At 41.2% G+C, this 17568-nt stretch overlaps 1 protein-coding gene across 3 annotated transcripts in view; it reads right to left on the minus strand.

Annotated features, from left to right (window-relative positions):
• Positions 1-3116: 3116 nt before the first annotated feature.
• MICU2 (mitochondrial calcium uptake 2) overlaps positions 3117-17568 on the minus strand; it is a 142435-nt gene continuing 127983 nt past the window's right edge. Inside the window, exons 9-13 of one of the 3 annotated variants that reach the window (XR_006015339.1) lie at positions 12286-12457; positions 11895-12003; positions 8662-8819; positions 4217-8374; positions 3117-3416 (exon numbers count right to left, since the gene is read on the minus strand). Coding sequence is in view for 1 of the 3 variants with exons in the window: in XM_042023954.1 (XP_041879888.1) it covers positions 8270-8374; positions 8662-8819; positions 11895-12003; positions 12286-12457 (544 nt within the window). In the remaining 2 variants the exon portion in view is untranslated. Of the gene's footprint in view, positions 8375-8661; positions 8820-11894; positions 12004-12285; positions 12458-17568 lie in introns of all 3 variants that reach the window. The other 2 variants (XR_006015338.1, XM_042023954.1) reach the window with 2 other exon arrangements.

Below are 17568 nucleotides of genomic sequence, written 5' to 3' on the forward strand. Positions count from 1 at the left end.
TCCCTAGGGTACAGACAGCATCCCATCCATAGGGTACAGACAGCATCGAAAGGGAACAGACAGCATCCCATCCATGGGGTACAGACAGCACCCATAAGGAACAGACAGCATCCATACGGTGAGGCTGGAACAGCTCAGAGGGGTACCCTGAAAGGAGAAGGCTTGGACACAAGAGGACTGGGGGGCCTGGGGTCCCGCAGTCCCTGTGAGTCCCTGGAGCTGGTGCAGCGGGCAGTGGCAGTTGCCTTGGCAGGGACAGGGCAGTTTCTACAGCCTTGCCTTTTCACAGAACCACAGAATCATTGAGGTTGGAAGAGACTTCCAACATAAAAACTGTCAATCCAGCACCACCATAATCATCCCTAAACCATATCCCCAAGTGCCACACCCAGACTCCCCTTGAACACTTCGAGAGACAGTGACCACCTCCCTGGGCAACTTATTCCAATGCCTGACTACTCTTTGAGTGAAAACAATTTTTGTTCAAATATCTAATCTGAACCTTCCCTTGTGCAACTTAAAGTCATTTCCTCTCATCCTCACCTGTTGGTGAGATGGCAACCAATAATAAGAAGAGTGATTGGGAATGCAGAAGCCCAAGATGGGCCTTTACAGCCCCATCCCTGGAAGAGTTCAAAGCCAGACTGGATGGAGCCATGAGCAACCTGATCTAGTGGGTGTCTCTGCCCATAGCAGAGGGGTTGAAATGAAATGATATTTAAGGTCCCTTCCAACCCAAACCATTCTGTGATCCTCTGATCCTCTCAACAGCTAACAGGGCAGGGACACGCTGGCCAAATGCCCAAGACGCAGTCTCTGTATGTGTGCGAATGTGTGTGTGTGTTCATCTGGGTATCAGAGCAGAGGAATGAAGCAGTGACCTCTGGCCCTGATGTACAGAATATAACTATGGAGCAGGGAGATGTGCCCAGGGATCATGGAAGGATGAAGATCAGTCTGGGATCAACTCTGTGTATGGACATGCTTGTGTATGCTGTGTATGGGAGCAGGATCAGGACAGTATGGAAGTGGATTGCAAGACTGTATGCAGTAGCGCAAGGGCTGTAAAAGAAAGGGATTGCAGGAGAGGGAGAGAGCTGGCGTAAGAACTTGGTGTGGCCCATTCCTAATGGAGAGCTGTACGGCAAGGGAGGAGTGACTGGTTACATGGACAGCATCTTGGTCATGGGGTCTAGTCACTCTTGAGAAGTACTGATAAGGATGGAGCAGTTTGGATTTAATGTGAACTAGGACAGTCCTGGTCTGATGTGCTGGTTAGCATATCAAGGATATAGTCAAAGTATTCCAGTTCCTCTAACCTTCATTAATTTTGGCACCTGAGGACATGCTTGAGTGGTAAAGATGGCAGTGCTGGGTTAGCAGATGGACTTAATGAACTTAGAGGTCTTTTCCAACCTTAATGATTTCGTGATTCTGTTTCTTAAGGGTGTCAAAACATGCCACAGCTGCTGGCATGTGCTTTACCTCGAGATCTCATGGGACTGCTAACACTTAGCCTCAAGACAATGGGAAAGGATTTAAATGCTTGGTGTCTAAATAATATTCATTAATAATGCTTTTAGAAGTACCTGTTTTTATCTTAGTTTGATACTTTTATGTGCTTTTAATCACTTAATCACTGTGTTAGTTTCTTTGTAGTGTATTCAGTGAAGAGACATCATACTCCCAAGCCTTTAGGAATCTAAAGGGAAGGCACCTGGACCTGGGAAGCAAAGTTACAAACAACTTTTACTAAGCATGTGCTGTGTGTAGCTGGCTGTTACTGTGCACTGACCCTCCTCTTGGCTGTGTTCCACCAACTTTCCTGACAAAATCCCACGGCCCTTCACAATAAGCACAATTCCTAACACAGAGCACAGCCATGAATAAAGAGGCTTAGCCAACAAACAGTTCACTATGGTAGGGAAGATGTGAGGGGATCCAACATGGCGCTCCCCATCCCAGTCTTCTTTGCTGATGCTAACTCCAATTTCACCCACAGGGATATCAGTGAAGCCATGTGCATGTTGACATTCCCCCCTTTCATCACGTCCATACTGAGCTGCAGGAACAGCCACCATGCGTGGTTTGGACAGAGTGTGACACTGGCAAAGCTGGAAGCTGTAACATGGCTAGTATTTCAGTTCTGGGTCAGAGAGATGCCCTGGGTAGGATGGAAAGCCAGTGGCAGCAGCATAAACCTAGCACAGGACAAACTATTTTTGACCAGCTACTACCCAGCAACATTTCTGTGCAGTGTTTCCATAATGACAGGAACTGAAGTGAAACTGAATTAAACAAGGACAACACCAAGGTTGTGAGGTGGCAGAGAGGGACTATTTATCTCCAGGCAGTGCCCCCCACTGAGGAGTTTCACTGCACTAGAAGCCCTTTGGCACAGCTGGCAGGGACTATCATCTTCCACTTCTGAAAGCCACCTGGGATGTCTCTACAAGGACCTCTTGAGAAGAAATCAGCTCCTTGAATAGAAGTCAAGCAGGGTGGAAGGAAGCTCTGCTAGAAATCACCGAGCACCTGTTTGGCTTCAAATGGCTGCAGTGCAGCTTGTGCAAACTTTGCTGCGTCATTTCTGGGGAGGGACAAATGATGACACTTGAAGCAGAATCTGGGAAGATGAAGAGCAACTCAGAATGCCATGCTGTGGGAATAGCTGCTCACTACACTCACTGGATCCCATGACTGTCAAAGATAGAAACTAATTTCAGCCATACTGATTTAGTCCTTGCTTACCTAGCATCCTTTTGTTCAGTGATATCCATATTTCCTAAATTTTTCATTTATTCAAATAGAATTTTGTTTCTTCTAGTAGCATTGTTTCTTTTAACTTTAGGACTTATCATTTAATTGTGTCCTTTTCTCAAGATTAGTGGCAAAGCATCACATTTTGGTATCCTTTCTTCTCAATAGCGAAGGTAATCATCTACCCTGTGACTCATCTGCCATTGCTCTAGGAACTACCTTCTGTGCATTTTTAAAGAGATGTACACAATGTTTTCAGTAATGTTTGCTCATTCCAATCGTATCAATCTCAAAGTAGACTAAAACACAGTAAGAGGCCACATAATTAAAAAAAAAATCTGTATCCTGAAAAAGAAGAGGATTTTAAAACACTTTATTGGCAAGTCTTAAAACAATTGGTTTTCTTGGGGGTGATTTAGAGCTACCAGTTGCTCCATGGGCTAATATTAAAACTGACAAATTTCCCCTACAGCAGTGGATCTGGGGAATAGTGTTGTGGTAGAACACCTCTGTAGTACATCCTTTCTCCAGGAAAGTGCTTGTGGCATTCACAAAGTACAGGTTTAGTCCAGCAAGGCTCATCTTCTGTGCTCCCTTTGCAGTCCATGGAAAAAGGCCAGGCCCTCCAAGGTTGTTTCAGAGCAGAAAGCTTGCATCTGAAATCGCATGAGAAAAACTCCCACACATTGCTCTGAATTACCTATGGAATATCCCTCCTCCCAGCTTTTCAAATCTGTGTGTCTGAAACTTGGCCAAGATAAATCCAACCCTAAACAGTGTTCTGCAAGGTGGTGTGTTTATTCTCCCACAGCCTCTTGCCTCCCATGTTACTTCCACCACTCGGTCAGCCTGGAAAGGCAGGCCACCCTTCTGCCAGAAGCAAAAGAGAATCATAGAATCATTTAAACAAGACTTCCAAGATCATCAACTCCAGTCATTAATTAACCCAGCACCGCCATGTCTACCACCACTAAACCATGTCCCCAAGTACCACATCTACACATCTTTTCAACACCTCCAGGAATGGTGACACAACTGCCTCCCTGGGCAGCCTATTCCAGTGCTTGCTTCCTTTATGTGAAGTACTTTTCCCTAGTATCCAATCTAAACTCACACTGGGCACATAGGTGAGGAAAAACATGGCCTCCTGCTTCTCAGGGCATGAGGTGTTGCGTCCAAGCCCATGCAGGTGGGAGCACTGCCGAGCAGGCTCCCTGCGGATGCCGGTGTGCAGGAGCAGCAGCCGGGCTGTGAGGACGGCAAGCAGAGCTCTGTGCTAGGGCACTCCAGTTAATGAACTGGAAACATTATTAACTAAGCCAATACCAGCCTAACGGGAAATCTGTCTTCACATATGTTGCACGATTTTTAAAAATTATTGAACCAACTAGGAATTGTTTAATCAACAAAGCGAACAGGAAACATTCGAATATCATGAGAGTGAAGAGACACGTACTTGTTTGCTGATTAATTTTGTGCATGCTGAAGTCTCTCAGGTTTTCTGTCCTGCAAAGGGCTTTCGGCTTCTTGTTGGGTGATATCTTCGGTTTCTGTAGAAGGAGCTTCTGTGGCCAGCTGGGCACTAAAAATCTGTGTCTACATCTGCCATGCTCATCTTCATGCTTCCCTTGTGACCAACTGCATTACAGGAGCTGTTGTTGGGTCAACTTGGATCTCACTAGTAATGACCACAACATCATTTGGGCATGTGTTTTCTGTTTAGAATGACTGAAGACTTTTTTCTGCACTGGAGTAGTTTCCTGACCCAGCTGTGACTATTTTATAGGAAAAATTAAAACTGAAGGTATGAGGAATGCTTACCCTCTCCTGTGAGAACTCCAGCATGAGAAGAAAACAGTATTTTAAATTTCTGATGTATACTTATTGATCCATTTCTATGTTTTAGTCAAAGTACGGTCAATATACCTGGATTTTACACTTCCTCTAAGCAACAGGGTTGTTCCCATTCTTGCCCTTTATTGGGCAGTGATCCTTATTTTGTTCTATGCACTGGACATGTGAAGTGCCATGAAACCACAGCCCATGGCCTGGCTTGTTTGTCTGCTATGCAGAACATGTACTACTCATTGTTGCCTGTTCTGTTGCAACCTGCCAACTTGAGTTAAACCCAGAGGGACTTTAGCTTTTAGAAAGAGGCTTGTACAAACTGAGACACCAGAATTAATTTCTAGAAACAACCAGTGAGTTTCTGTTACTTCTAGTATATCACACTGCATTTTTGCCTTTGCTTCCTTTGGAAATGAAGAATAAATGGTTCTTAAACATTACCTTAAAGTAAACAAAGAAATGTAAAAAGTGTTATTATAGGGATACAACAACTACAAGTCTGTAAAGGAGTTTTATGCTGTAAGTGGCTGCATTTGCTCTTGTGTATCCTTTTGATATATGTTACACCAATTTTTGAGACTTCTGCAATGTGCAATGTGTTCATCTTTATTCCACATAACATTCAGATGCAATGTTGTAGATTAAAAAAAATCAATTTTATTTAGTTTTTTTTTATCTTTCTGTTCAGAGGAAGAGTTCCTAATGTTAAAACAAGTCATAATTGATATGTTTAGATTGGCATCTGGCATGAATCTTAAACTAAATTGTGTTGAGTAATGCCGACAGACAGGCTGCAAATACCATGCAGTCACTAGAAGGAACTAAAACATCAAACACTAAAACTATGATGAATTTCTTAAAAACCAGGGCTTATCTAAATACATAAACATCCCTTTCAACCTAAGGTATTAAAAATGAGATATTATTTTAAGACTGTTTTATAAAGCATTTTAGTTGACAAATAACAATAAACTACAAATTAAACACAGAGTCTGATTCTTCAAGTCTGATGGACAAGTCATCCCTGGCCTTTAAAGGAGTTCCTTCCTGGTTGCACTTTCAGGATAACTTCTGAAAATGACTCATAACTCGATTTTAATTCCCCCCTTTTTTTTTTTTACTAGAGACACAAAATTCTTATAAAACCCAAGCATGTATCTTTGCTTTTCCTCTGAACTTGGCACCAAAGCTTTTGCTGAAAAATAAAACTTGAAATCCCTGAAAGCAGATACTGCTGATTGCACAAACCCAGATAGAAATGAGCACTGAGGAATTAAACTCCTAGATACACTAAAGCTAAATAAGTTGATTTTTCCAAAAGAAAACCAAACAGCTTGTAAGAAGGAACTAATTAGTAAACAAAACAAAACCACAAAAGCAATAAAAACCATCATAAACCTATTAGCTTCACACAGAATAAAATGTTAGGGAATAATCTTCATTCCAAAGTAAAAATGATTTGCCAAAATATGAACAGCAACAAATAAAAGGCAGCCTTGCATTAAAGCCAGAGCTGGCACGAAGCACACTTTGGGTGAACACACACACACTTCTGTGCCACAGAAGTTCTTTTCAATAGTGTCATTTTTTGGATAATTTGGTGAAGTGCAGCTGGCTGTGGTACTGTGGTGCCAGTCCCACTGCCCCACCTTTGCTCCCACCACCAGAAGCAACAAGCAATTTCCAAACACACAAAGTAAACCAGCCACCTGGTATCCTGCTGCCCACAGAGCACTGCACGAGTTCAGTTTGAGGGGAGGAGGCTGAGGCGTTTACTGTATTTGGATTCTTTCCACATGGTTAATTTCATTTGGATCATTTCCTGGGGGAAAAAGGGATCCTTGATGGTCACTGGTGCCTGATCTTCCAGTCTCAGGACACCCCCACAGGCATGGTCTTGTTCTGGGTGCATGTCCATGACAGGACTAAAAGCATTATCTCTTTAACACTTTAGGTTAGAACTCCAGGCTGAGGCCATGGAGGGAAGAGTTGCTTTGCTGGCCTCTCACTCTGTTCCCTAGGAGAGATCACGGTGCCAAGGCTTGGGCAGTAGGACCTGTCCTCAGCACAAATCTGCCTGACAGCTACTGACATACCAAACACATTCTCAGTAATCTCAGTATTCCTCAGGTGGGACCTTTAGGGTTTCCCAATGCATTCTCTACTGTCCCTGCACTGAGTGCAAGCTGCCCTGATGTCTCACCTATCATGGAAATCTCCCCTCTTCTCACATAACTCAAAGAAACGACAACCAAGCACCACATGTTCAGCTTAGTTACAACTTTAAGAAAAACATAGCTGCTGTCATGCAAAGAAAGGATGGATATTTCCTCACTGAGTGGTGAGATTTCTTGGTCATTTTTCTTGAGACATTTCCCTAGTCCATGTTTTGAGTCTATTATCTCTGTTATCACTAACCTGTCCTGAAAGGTTAAGCTTTCACCCCAGCTAAGACAACTCAGACAACTGAGGGGGGGAAACAGGAAGAACCTTGACAGCTTTACATATATATCTCCTATATATCATGACCTATATATCTCCTATATATCATGACCAACCAGGAAGAGTGATCTGGACCTGTGACTATTGGCTCCTGGGATTGTAAGAAAGACTAAACATGTAATGTGCACACCTGTGTACACAGAGATGCACCTTATGTTATTGCTAAGAAGTGTTCATCTGTAATTTCTAAGTGTTAGTCTTGATTTGTTCCTCCTTTTAGTGTTTAAGATCTTAGGTCTAATTTTGCATTTGGAGTAATAAACATTTGTACTTGGTTTTTTATTGGACACATTACTTCAACAATTGCTTATTATAACCTTGAATTCCTGAGATACTTCAGCTTTCCCTGTCACAGTCTTTAGTAAGATAACTACTTGTTATGCATTCATCTTCTGCAATACAATTAAAGCAAAATAGTCATGAGTCAAACTGTAGCTACCACTGTGTTTGATAGAATGAGGATTTTTTTCTTCTCATTTATACTATGTGGAAGAGATCTGAGACACTCAATGCACACTCATTGATCAATGTACAACTGTACAACTGTAAAGCCTGCATCAAGCCTATCAGTCTTGTATTTCCAGTTTAATATTAACACCATGAAGGCAGACAAAGCAGACATCCACACAGGAAATGGTGTAATCAAGCACCAGGAACCAGTACATGAGCAGATCCCCATAACGAGGTGTGAATTTTCCTTTTTGATTTAGGATAACTTGATTTAAAATGTGTTGTGCAAGTGATTTTGCCTTGTGGACCTCTGCCCTTACTGGAGAAGGAGAGCTGCTGTGTTAGTGGCTAACTGAAATGATGTCCACTCCTTCAACAGGAGATGATACTGCTGTGATGTTCCTGCCTGGGGGCACTGTTAAATCCTGTGTGTCCTGTATCCTACAGTGCAGGGTCAGACTCCACAGAGCAGTAAACAACACTATTCCCCAAAACAAGAGTATTTCTGCATGGAGTTGAAAAAGCGATACCAGTTCTGTAAACCACATTCATTGCACTGGAACAATTATAAAACTATTGCATTAGAGTCTGGGTTAATGACTTTAACTATAGCTTAAAAAAAGAGCATTTTTGATTCAGTTATTATGTAAACAGGGCAGATAAACTCCCCTAAAGAAAAACCACTTAAGCAAAAGAAAAATGGACTGCTTTAAAAAGGACTTTTCCCAGTTTGCTTCCACAGTTCTTTGGCTCCTTTAATGCTTTCTTTTTTCACACACTTCCAGAAACCTTGAATGCCTTGCTGCTGTGGTACCTGTTAATAAAGTTAAAGTGTGTTTAGCATTTACTCAAAACAGACTCCTATTCTCAGACTGTGTAAATACAACATATAATGTTGTGCTGCTGCTTCCATAGTTCACATGTGCAGTAACAAGTTCTTAGTGTCAGCACTCCTCCCAGATTCATATGCAGTAAGGGCTATCCAGTTTAAAATATATATCTTTTTCTATTCATTAACTCTACCTGTGTTTCTACAAGCATTTGCAAGACACTTGTAGCAATCATCTGTGGTATTTACAAACAATTATGTCAGCTTGTTACCCTCAAACCTCGATGAATTCGGTTCCTCACGACGCCAAGAAACTCGCTGTGGCTGAGGCAGTCATCTCCATCTAGATCAAAAATCTTGAAGATGGTATCCAAAACATTATCTGACAGATCCTGTCCTGTTGCCACCTTCACTGCTCTCTTGAACTCAGCTAATAAAGACATAATATTACATCACAGGTGACTGATATTGCAAAGAAAATGGAAAGCACATAAATAGCAGGATTCTGTCCAGTTTACAATGTCTCATGGGTAACCTGACTGTAGAATTTGGATGTGTAAACCAGTAAACTATTAGGAGGCCTCAGTTCATGTATTCTTGAGCTTGCTTATTCTTTTGTAACACTATCCTTATTAATTTTAAGCCTTTGCAACGCACTACTTCTCAAGCAACAGTATGAGTGATAATTTTTGCTAAAAATAGATGAAAACTTACATACTTTTGGCTGTTACCTGTTCATAGGAATGGTGTTTGCCTCACTACGCTCTCATAAAGAACCTTACCATTTTATCTCAGGCCAGTTTCATGACAATTCATTCTGCAAGAAAACTCTTCTCCTCAGAGAACAGTACGTTATGATACGCTCCACCTCAACTAACAATCTCCTCAGCAACTCTGCAGAAACACCGACCATCAAATAGTCAATGCACTGCTTACAGCACACGGCTTCATACACCTGCAGTTCTGGTTTTGAGAGAAGCTGGCTACCTCCTCTTAAATGATATTGAAGAGTTAATGAGGGCTTGTGGCAGAAAAAGCTGCCATACCTCTCTGGAGATGTATTTTCATCTTCAGCTTTTTTTTTCCTTCTCTTTACACCACCATGTGCACTACAGAAATACCCACTATCCCCCCACTTTTGGTCCCGTGGTGCACAGAATTTGGAGTTTTGACTCAAGGAAGATGAGGAAGTGTGTGGGGCTGCCACAAAACAGCAGCTCATAGGAGTGACAGGATTATTGTTTATTATAGCAAGCACAATTGCAACACATGAATTGGATGCATTTTTGAAGGCATCATGGAAGTTTGAATTTCAAAAAGGAACTGGAGGTTATTGAGGTATAGCAGTATTATAGATTATTACAGCAAGTTGTCCAATGAAGTCATAAATGCAGTATTAATGTGCTTCTGCTTTCATAAACAAGGGCTGTTTATATATAGTGCTATAAATATTAGTTCTGAAGCTTACTAGAGGGAATGGCATTCCTGACATAGCTCTCATCTTTGTCTCTTTCAACAATTCCTGTACAAATGTAGTTGATTATTTCACAGTTGGTTTAAATAGATTTAAGTTGAAAATCGTTCTGTAAAAGTATACCACAACTTGAAAAAGACATAAAATATGGGATGTTTACAGTAGTGTTAATTTGGTCTTTGAAAAGATGTTAACTGTTTCAACTCTTGAAGCTGAATTTGAATCCAGACATGGCACTGTATTTTTTTTGAATACAATATGAAAAAAAGGAGAAAGATCTTCTACAATAGCGGGGCATAACAATCTTCAAACCAAGAAGGGCCACCTTATCAGAGACAAAAGATGAGTTGTGAACTTAGAAGAAAAATAAGTTTAGAATGAAAGGAAGGACTAAAAGACTGTCTTATTTTTAGATAAATGTTCACGTGTGTGAATACACAACACGTACACACATGCAAACAGCAAAATGAAGAACTCAGCCAGATTCAGGAGAGGATTAGACATGTAGACATGTAACATCTGTGAGTTACCTCAGCAGCTGACTGCTTTCCATCACAGAGGGGTTCAGTGCATAAACAGAGTAGTAATGAAAGTCGCGAGTTCTAAATCCCCCAGTTTTCTCTGGTTCAAATCCCATCCAAACACTTCTCATTCAAGAACATGTATTTCTCTTTCCATCTTCTCACATCTCTCATGTTTTTTCACATGAGCCCATCAAATATTAATTTCAATGGATGTTAATACCTCCCACATTTCCTTAGGAACTTTTTATGTTGTTATTTTGAAATAAATTACGGGAGTTGTCCTTCAAGTGCAACAACTAAGTAACAGCCTCAAGATTAGAACAAAAAGCATTTGTAGGTCCACAAAACTTTTGTTGCATTGCTCCTGTTTCTCCTATATGGGAAGGAATCAACTCCCCTCCTCCAAAACTTTATTTTAAATCCCACTTTACTACATTGTTTCTTTTTGATCGACATAATTGCATAACACTACATAAGCACATGGAGAAAGCAATATGGACAAAGCAAGAGATTTCTACTGTTTAGTTTCTTCAGGAAACTATAAGGGAAGAGCTTTATTATTACAAACTGTTACTAAAGCATATATTGTTTCAGTAAATCCTTCCTCATCTAGAATTAACTTGGACTGAGAGCAGCCCTGTGGAGAAGGACTTAGGGATATTGAGGTTAATTGGACATGACCCAGCCATGTGCCCTCACAGCCCAGAGAGCCAGAGGTGTCCTGGGCTGCATCCAAAGCAGCGTGGGCAGCAGGGCCAGGGAGGGGATTCTGCCCCTCTGCTCTGCTCTGGTGAGACCCCACCTGCAGGGCTGCATCCAGCTCTGGGGTCCCAGCACAGGGAGGACATGGAGTGAGTCCAAAGGAGGGCCACAAAAATTATGTGATAATTGGGGTAGAGCACCTCTTCAGTGAAGAAAGGCCAAGAGAGTTGGGGATGTTCAGCCTGGAGAAGAGATACCTCTGGGCAGACTTTATTGTAGACTTTCACTGTATCAAGGGGGCTTATAAGAAAGAGAAAGAGAGTTTTTACCAAGGCCTGTAGTGACAGGACAAAGCAAAATGCTTTCAAACTGAAAAATGGTAGATTTATACTGGGCATAAGGAACTGTACAAAGTTGTGGCTGTCCCATCACTGAAAGTGTTCAAGGTCTGGTAGGGTGGGGATTTGAACAACCTGATCTAGTGACAGAGTTCCCTGCCTATGGCAGAGGGTTTGGAAAAATGACCTTTAAAGGTCCCTTCCAACCCAAACCATTTTACAATTATGCTTTAGTCTGCTGTGATTAATCCACATATGATAGCACATTAGAACTTATAAATGAAAACATTTTGGAAACTTTTTATTATTATTTTTTCATAAAATAGAACTAAGTCCAAATACAGAGCAGTATAATATTTTTGGACTTCACTGTGTTACTTTGGGATAACTCATTTACATTAGTTCCATAATTAAAATGGATTTTTTTTCCTTTAAGAAAACCCATATGAAAGGTGTACAGCACTTACCCCGCTTAACAGGACGATTGGCTACAGTAAACATCTGCATGGCAATAGAAAAGTCTTCCAGGTTATTTGTGAACTTGCAGAAAGTCTTGAATTCTTCCAAACTGATGTTCTAGAGTATCACAGAATTCAGATGATATATAATGACTAATACATTCAAATCCCAATTATCCTATGTCATTAAATCTGGTGAGACTTAGTGTTTAGATGTGATTGCCTACTCGTTGATATTCGTATTTCTCAGTTGGCAAATCATCATTGCTCTTATTTGTATAAAATTCAAGGGCTGAAATAATTCATCTGGCAACTGGTTACCTCATTAGATAACCACATTCAAATGAAAACCTGGGCACACAAAGGAAGAAGCAAAACAAAGCATACTTTGGGTACCAACCTCTCCTGCGTCAATTCTGTCTTTCACATTCTGCCAGTAAATTTCATTGTTTTCCTCATCAGTGAAGTACAGCAACCATGCTGCAAAGTCTTCTTTTCTCATGACGCTCAAACCCTTTGCAAACTTGATGAATTCCATTTCTTGGACTTCTGTTTGCAGATTTTCCATGAATCTAAGCGTAAACAGATATTTTCCAACAGTTGATACTTCCATCCCTGATCACCACTACTCCCTTAGCTACTAAGTGCAGCAGACACCAGCTCTGAGCCACAGACACTGTCGACACTGTTGTTTAAAAATACCCCCCCGATTTAATTTTCCCGGTGCTCGCGGATGTTTCCACGGCTGCATTTCCATAAGGACACCAGCAGGACGCGCTCTCGGCCTGCACAGGCGGCTGCTGCCAGCAGAACTTAGGGACACATTGGACATCTCGGTTTACTCGTGTTTAAGAATGCGCAGACAACCAGATAAAAGAATTGGTAAGGCAGCAGCATAATGAATGAATGAAAAAGGACATGGTAACTGAAGGCCTGACACATGATTTATGAGGTTTCATATTAATAAGAGAGGAATGACAGGACCGGAAAGTCTGAAAAGATGAGGCCATAATAATCACAAAGGTGAAAGAGGAAACTTGAATTAATGGCTGTAGGAGAAGACGACTGAAAGTCTCAAAGATTGTAACTACATACAGAGGTTTGGCAAATCAGTTTTGTGCTCACTAGAGGATGGATTAGAGGGGATTACAATTGACTTGTACAGAGTTCTGAAGAGCACAGAAAATGATGTTGCAGGGGTTTGGGAAGGTAAGAACAGAGCTGCCTGAAAGTTAACAAACATCAAGGTTTTTAGGAGACACCCATTCTTTCAGGAAGGAAAGAAAAAAGTATTAAAAGAAGCAAGTAACAACCTGCAGGTACAGAGCTGGAACTGTTGAGTTGTAGCTTTGAGTTTCCCCAGTTTGGTCTACATGGCTAGCACTAATTTTGAAAAAGTTAACACAGACAATACTGTGTGATCCATTTGATATTTTCCACTTCAGAAATGGGGCAATCCAAAAACAAGTGATGACTTTTAAATAAAGGCTAGAACCAGTGGTGCTTGCCAGAATGCCTTCAGTATTTCAGAAGAACCCTGCTTTATTGAGTTGCAAAAATTATTGACAGGAGGGAACGAAGTACTCCCATACTGGGACAAAGCAATTAGTTGGAGAAGAGGACAGCTAAAGGTCTATGTAGCCAGTATCAACAGAGGCTCATTTGCTCATCAGTGTTTGCATGGCCTCACTGGGTTTGAATTCTTTCCCTTGAAATTATGGCATTTGAGTCCACACAGCTATCTTTAGTTCTTTAATGAGATCACTTGGACAATTAGTAGCTCAAAGCTCCGTGAAGTCTGTAAGGGCTTAGCTGAAGACTGCTGTTCCAGCATAAGCTCTCTCTTGCATTTTTTCCTCTAACAGGTAGAGCTGCACATGCAAATAAAGGGCCAACAAATGCTTCACAGCTCAGGGCATGCAGGTAAATAAAAGCGTGATAGTGGAAGTGAATTCATGTTTTAGGCTAGGGCTGAATTAGGCTAATACTGAGGAGGGGTACAAAACGCTGTCACATTTTATATGTGCCTTTTTCTGGTCTAGTAAAGGGGATCCCACAGTATAGCCTAACACTACCTCCACAGTCCACCTTAAGACTTGACACATTTTCAATTCCCCCACTCTACCTCTCAGAAGTGGATGAAACACCAAAGGACCAGTTAGTGCAACCAGTGTGACCGGGCAGCTCCTTGTCTCGCAGAGCAGTGAGAGCTGCCTTGCACAGCTTGCAAACCACTCTTCTGTTTTCAGGCCCAGCTCCTGTCTTTGTAACTCATGAGGAGACCGCTGCCTCTGGCCAGCACCACAGCCAGTGTGTGCCAGGGAGACTGGCTCCATGGGCCGGCACAAGCAGCCCTGACGCACCCACAGCCCCCAAGAGTGTCCTCAGGTCTTGGGAAAGGAGGTCGAGGAGCAGAGGGAGAAGAACAGCATGGACCTGGCATGTAGACCAGGCATGGAGTCAGCCCAGCAGAGACTGACTAGGGCCACTTGGCTGCATTTTGAGAGCGGCCATCACAGGCAAGGAGAAGATGGTATCTGGGATGTGTGGCTTGCACTTGGCTGGAAGTCACAGCCAAGACTGCAGAACAGTATCTTTGACTGTAGTTTCTAACCCATGTAACATCTGGTCTGGAGGAGAAGAAGTTGCTGAAAATGAGGTCACTTAAAGAAATATGCCTAGAACTTGGGTGCAGGGAAATGAGATAACATGTGTTTTGTTTTCTTGGATTTTTATCTATGGAAGGTGGACATATTTTGCAACAGACTTAAGGTCTTGAGACCTGAGCTACTTATCTTGGAGGGCAAGCTCTCAGACATTTGCTTTACTGGTTGCTAGCCACAAGCGATGACATAGAAACAGATTCTTCCACTTTTTCTGAATATTGCATTTCCTTAAGCAGAAAAGCCTTGGTGACCTGCTCTCTAGCCACACCCAATAAAGGCAGGGAAGCTGAAAGATCAATCATTTCAACATGATGAGGAAGGAGACCACCAAGCTGCACACATCAGCCTGCTGAAAGGGGCAGCAAAGCCACAGCAAACAGTGAAAGGTTTGGCTGCGGCATTTTCAGCGTGTTCGTGCTTCTGCACCCTCTTCTAATTGAAGTTCATTTTAACTTGTAGGCTTGCTCCTGGCAAGCCAGAGTGGGAAGATTTCCTGCTGTATCAACTGCTACTTGGAGCAGTAGCTGAAATGTGCAATTTAAATTTTATGTGATAGCTTCCCGTATTACAATAATTAAAATACTATGAATCATCGCATCAGCATTCTAGGTCACTCTTATTCCCAGATGTGAGAGTTAAAAATCCTAATGAGGTTTTTTTAAGTGAAAGTTATTAAAAGTTATTAAAAATAACTTTCTGGTTAGGAAGTAAAACTTGATACATAAATGTCAAGACACCACTAGGGATACTTCCTTTTGTATCTTCTGGATCACAGTGCAATGAGTTTCAGCTGCAAAGTCCTCAAAATAGATCCATATATTAGAAAAAACAAGCACAGGAATGAAATTCCTACTCTCCCAAAGTCAGTGGGATCTTGGCTGGGGACTTTGTAGGGAGTCAGAATTCAAGTACAGGAACAGGATTCTGATGTGCTCTACAACTAAAAAATAATTACACTGGGAATACTCTTACGCTATAGTAGCTTGAAAATAAAAGAAAGCTCCAAGTTTCCAAGTAACAAAAAGGAGAGGTAAACCATAAATTTATAAGATGAGGAAAAGGCTAGGAAAAGACAGCACTTTCCTTAAGACAGCCCACTTTATCCACACTCTCTAAAACACCCACGTTGAAGGCCAATGGCCAAATTCGTTATCGTGTTACAACAGCATCCAGAAACCTTATCAGGATTTATCCCTCATTTTCTAATGTGCTCTACTTTAGAAAGAGGGAGTCTCTCAAGGCTTTTGGCAACTCAGCTTTAATAGTGTTAATCCACCACAAATAGAAATGAAAATGAATAAGAGAGTGGAGACCTCAGGAATGCAGCTATTCCCTCTCCAAGTGGAGAAGCGCTAGCATTGTATTCTTTATGGCACACAAAGTAGTAGATTGAAACATTAAAGGAAATGTTAGGGAAAGTTTTTTTTCTACCTCTTGATCTGAACTGTCTGTGCAGAGCTTTAACATTCTTAATGCAGAACTGACCAGTTCCTGTCACACTGATTTTTAGGAAGGAAATCTAGCAACAAAGTTAGTGATGGATATACCACCCCAGCATTTGTACCATGCTTTGGCTCCTCTTTGGACACCAAAGTCCTTTTGAAGAATTGATAACCCTCTCTGCACCAAAAGACTGTGGCAAACCAGCTTTGAGTTGCCTTTTTGCAATCTGACTTTCAAATCAGAATATAGAAAATCTAACAAAGGCTTGACCATTAACCTTTAGAGAACATTTAGATCTATGCTTGTAAATTCAGGTTTGCAAGTGTTAAGGCAGTTAATTGATCTCTCAATTTTCAGAATTGCAGGCAAAACCCTCTTTGATTTACTATCCTTAACATTTCCAAACCAACCAAACCAAACAACTCACTTGCATTTATAAGTGTTCTGTAGAAACTAACCAAGCTATTCTTTTGCTAAGCTTACAGGAAATAAAGAAAAATATTTTTCTCAACCTCTTTACTAAGTATTTGGGAAATACTCAGATTGAGTTATGATAGGAATATCATGAAGCCAGATTGTTCCTGTTCTCTACTTCCTCACTGCCTGATCTTGGCTGTACTTGATGTAATCTCTGTGTGTATTAGGATTCTCTCTATATGCACACACATAGATAAAAGTGTAGGAACAGAGACAAGTAAGGAGGCAATCACACTCTATTTCTGCAAAGCAATTCCAAATTCCCAGATGGAAATCACTGAAAATGTACAAACTGTCATCACAGCAGAAGCACAGATTGCTGGCTGACAGTGTTACCTGAAAGAGATCCTGCATCCATGCACTGGCACACACACACCACAGCCCCCCAAAAATGTCAGCACTAGCAGTGGGGTCCAGCCTGGATCATTCTGGCTTCTTAAATGAAAGGTTTCAAATAAAATGTATCAAGAAATTCAAAATACTGAAAGAAAGAAACAGGATAGGTAGGGAAAAGGCATGATCTGTGTATGGTTATACCATTTGTGACCTTCAATCTAAAGCAGAAATAAAAAAAGAACCATAATTAAACAATATTTCTGGTACAAAATTCCATTAACTGATGAAAAGTTTGGAAGCAAGAAATCAGGTAAGAAAATGCCATAAACTGGATTTGAAATGTTAATTTTCCTCATACAGTTAAAAGATGCCCATTATTTAACTATACTGGGAAGTACTTTTTTTGTAAGACATCCCAGGAAAAAAAACAACAATCAGTGAGTTTTTTTGAATATCCTTTCCATACTCTCTGCACTTTTTTTTTCCATCAAGGAGACTGTGACAGATTTAAGCTTGCTTGGGGACAGATTACAGAAAAAAATCACAGCAGTCGTAAACTGTTTAGGGAGTGAAATACTGTCTCCTCTTTTATTCAGGATTAGACATACTTAAACAAGATCAGTAAGGGACGTTTTTCAGGGGGAAAAAACCCCCAGTGTCTGTCAGGAAGAAATATTTCCTATACCTAGAAAACGAAATAGTTTCCTACTCAGAATAAAAGATAGTACATATGATATAGCTGGACATTAAAGCACAAGTTA

The sequence above is a fragment of the Corvus kubaryi genome, unplaced genomic scaffold (assembly GCF_017639235.1).
Source record: "Corvus kubaryi isolate FWS band 111438036 unplaced genomic scaffold, C.kubaryi_AGA036_p1.0 37256, whole genome shotgun sequence".
Lineage (NCBI taxonomy): Eukaryota > Metazoa > Chordata > Aves > Passeriformes > Corvidae > Corvus > Corvus kubaryi.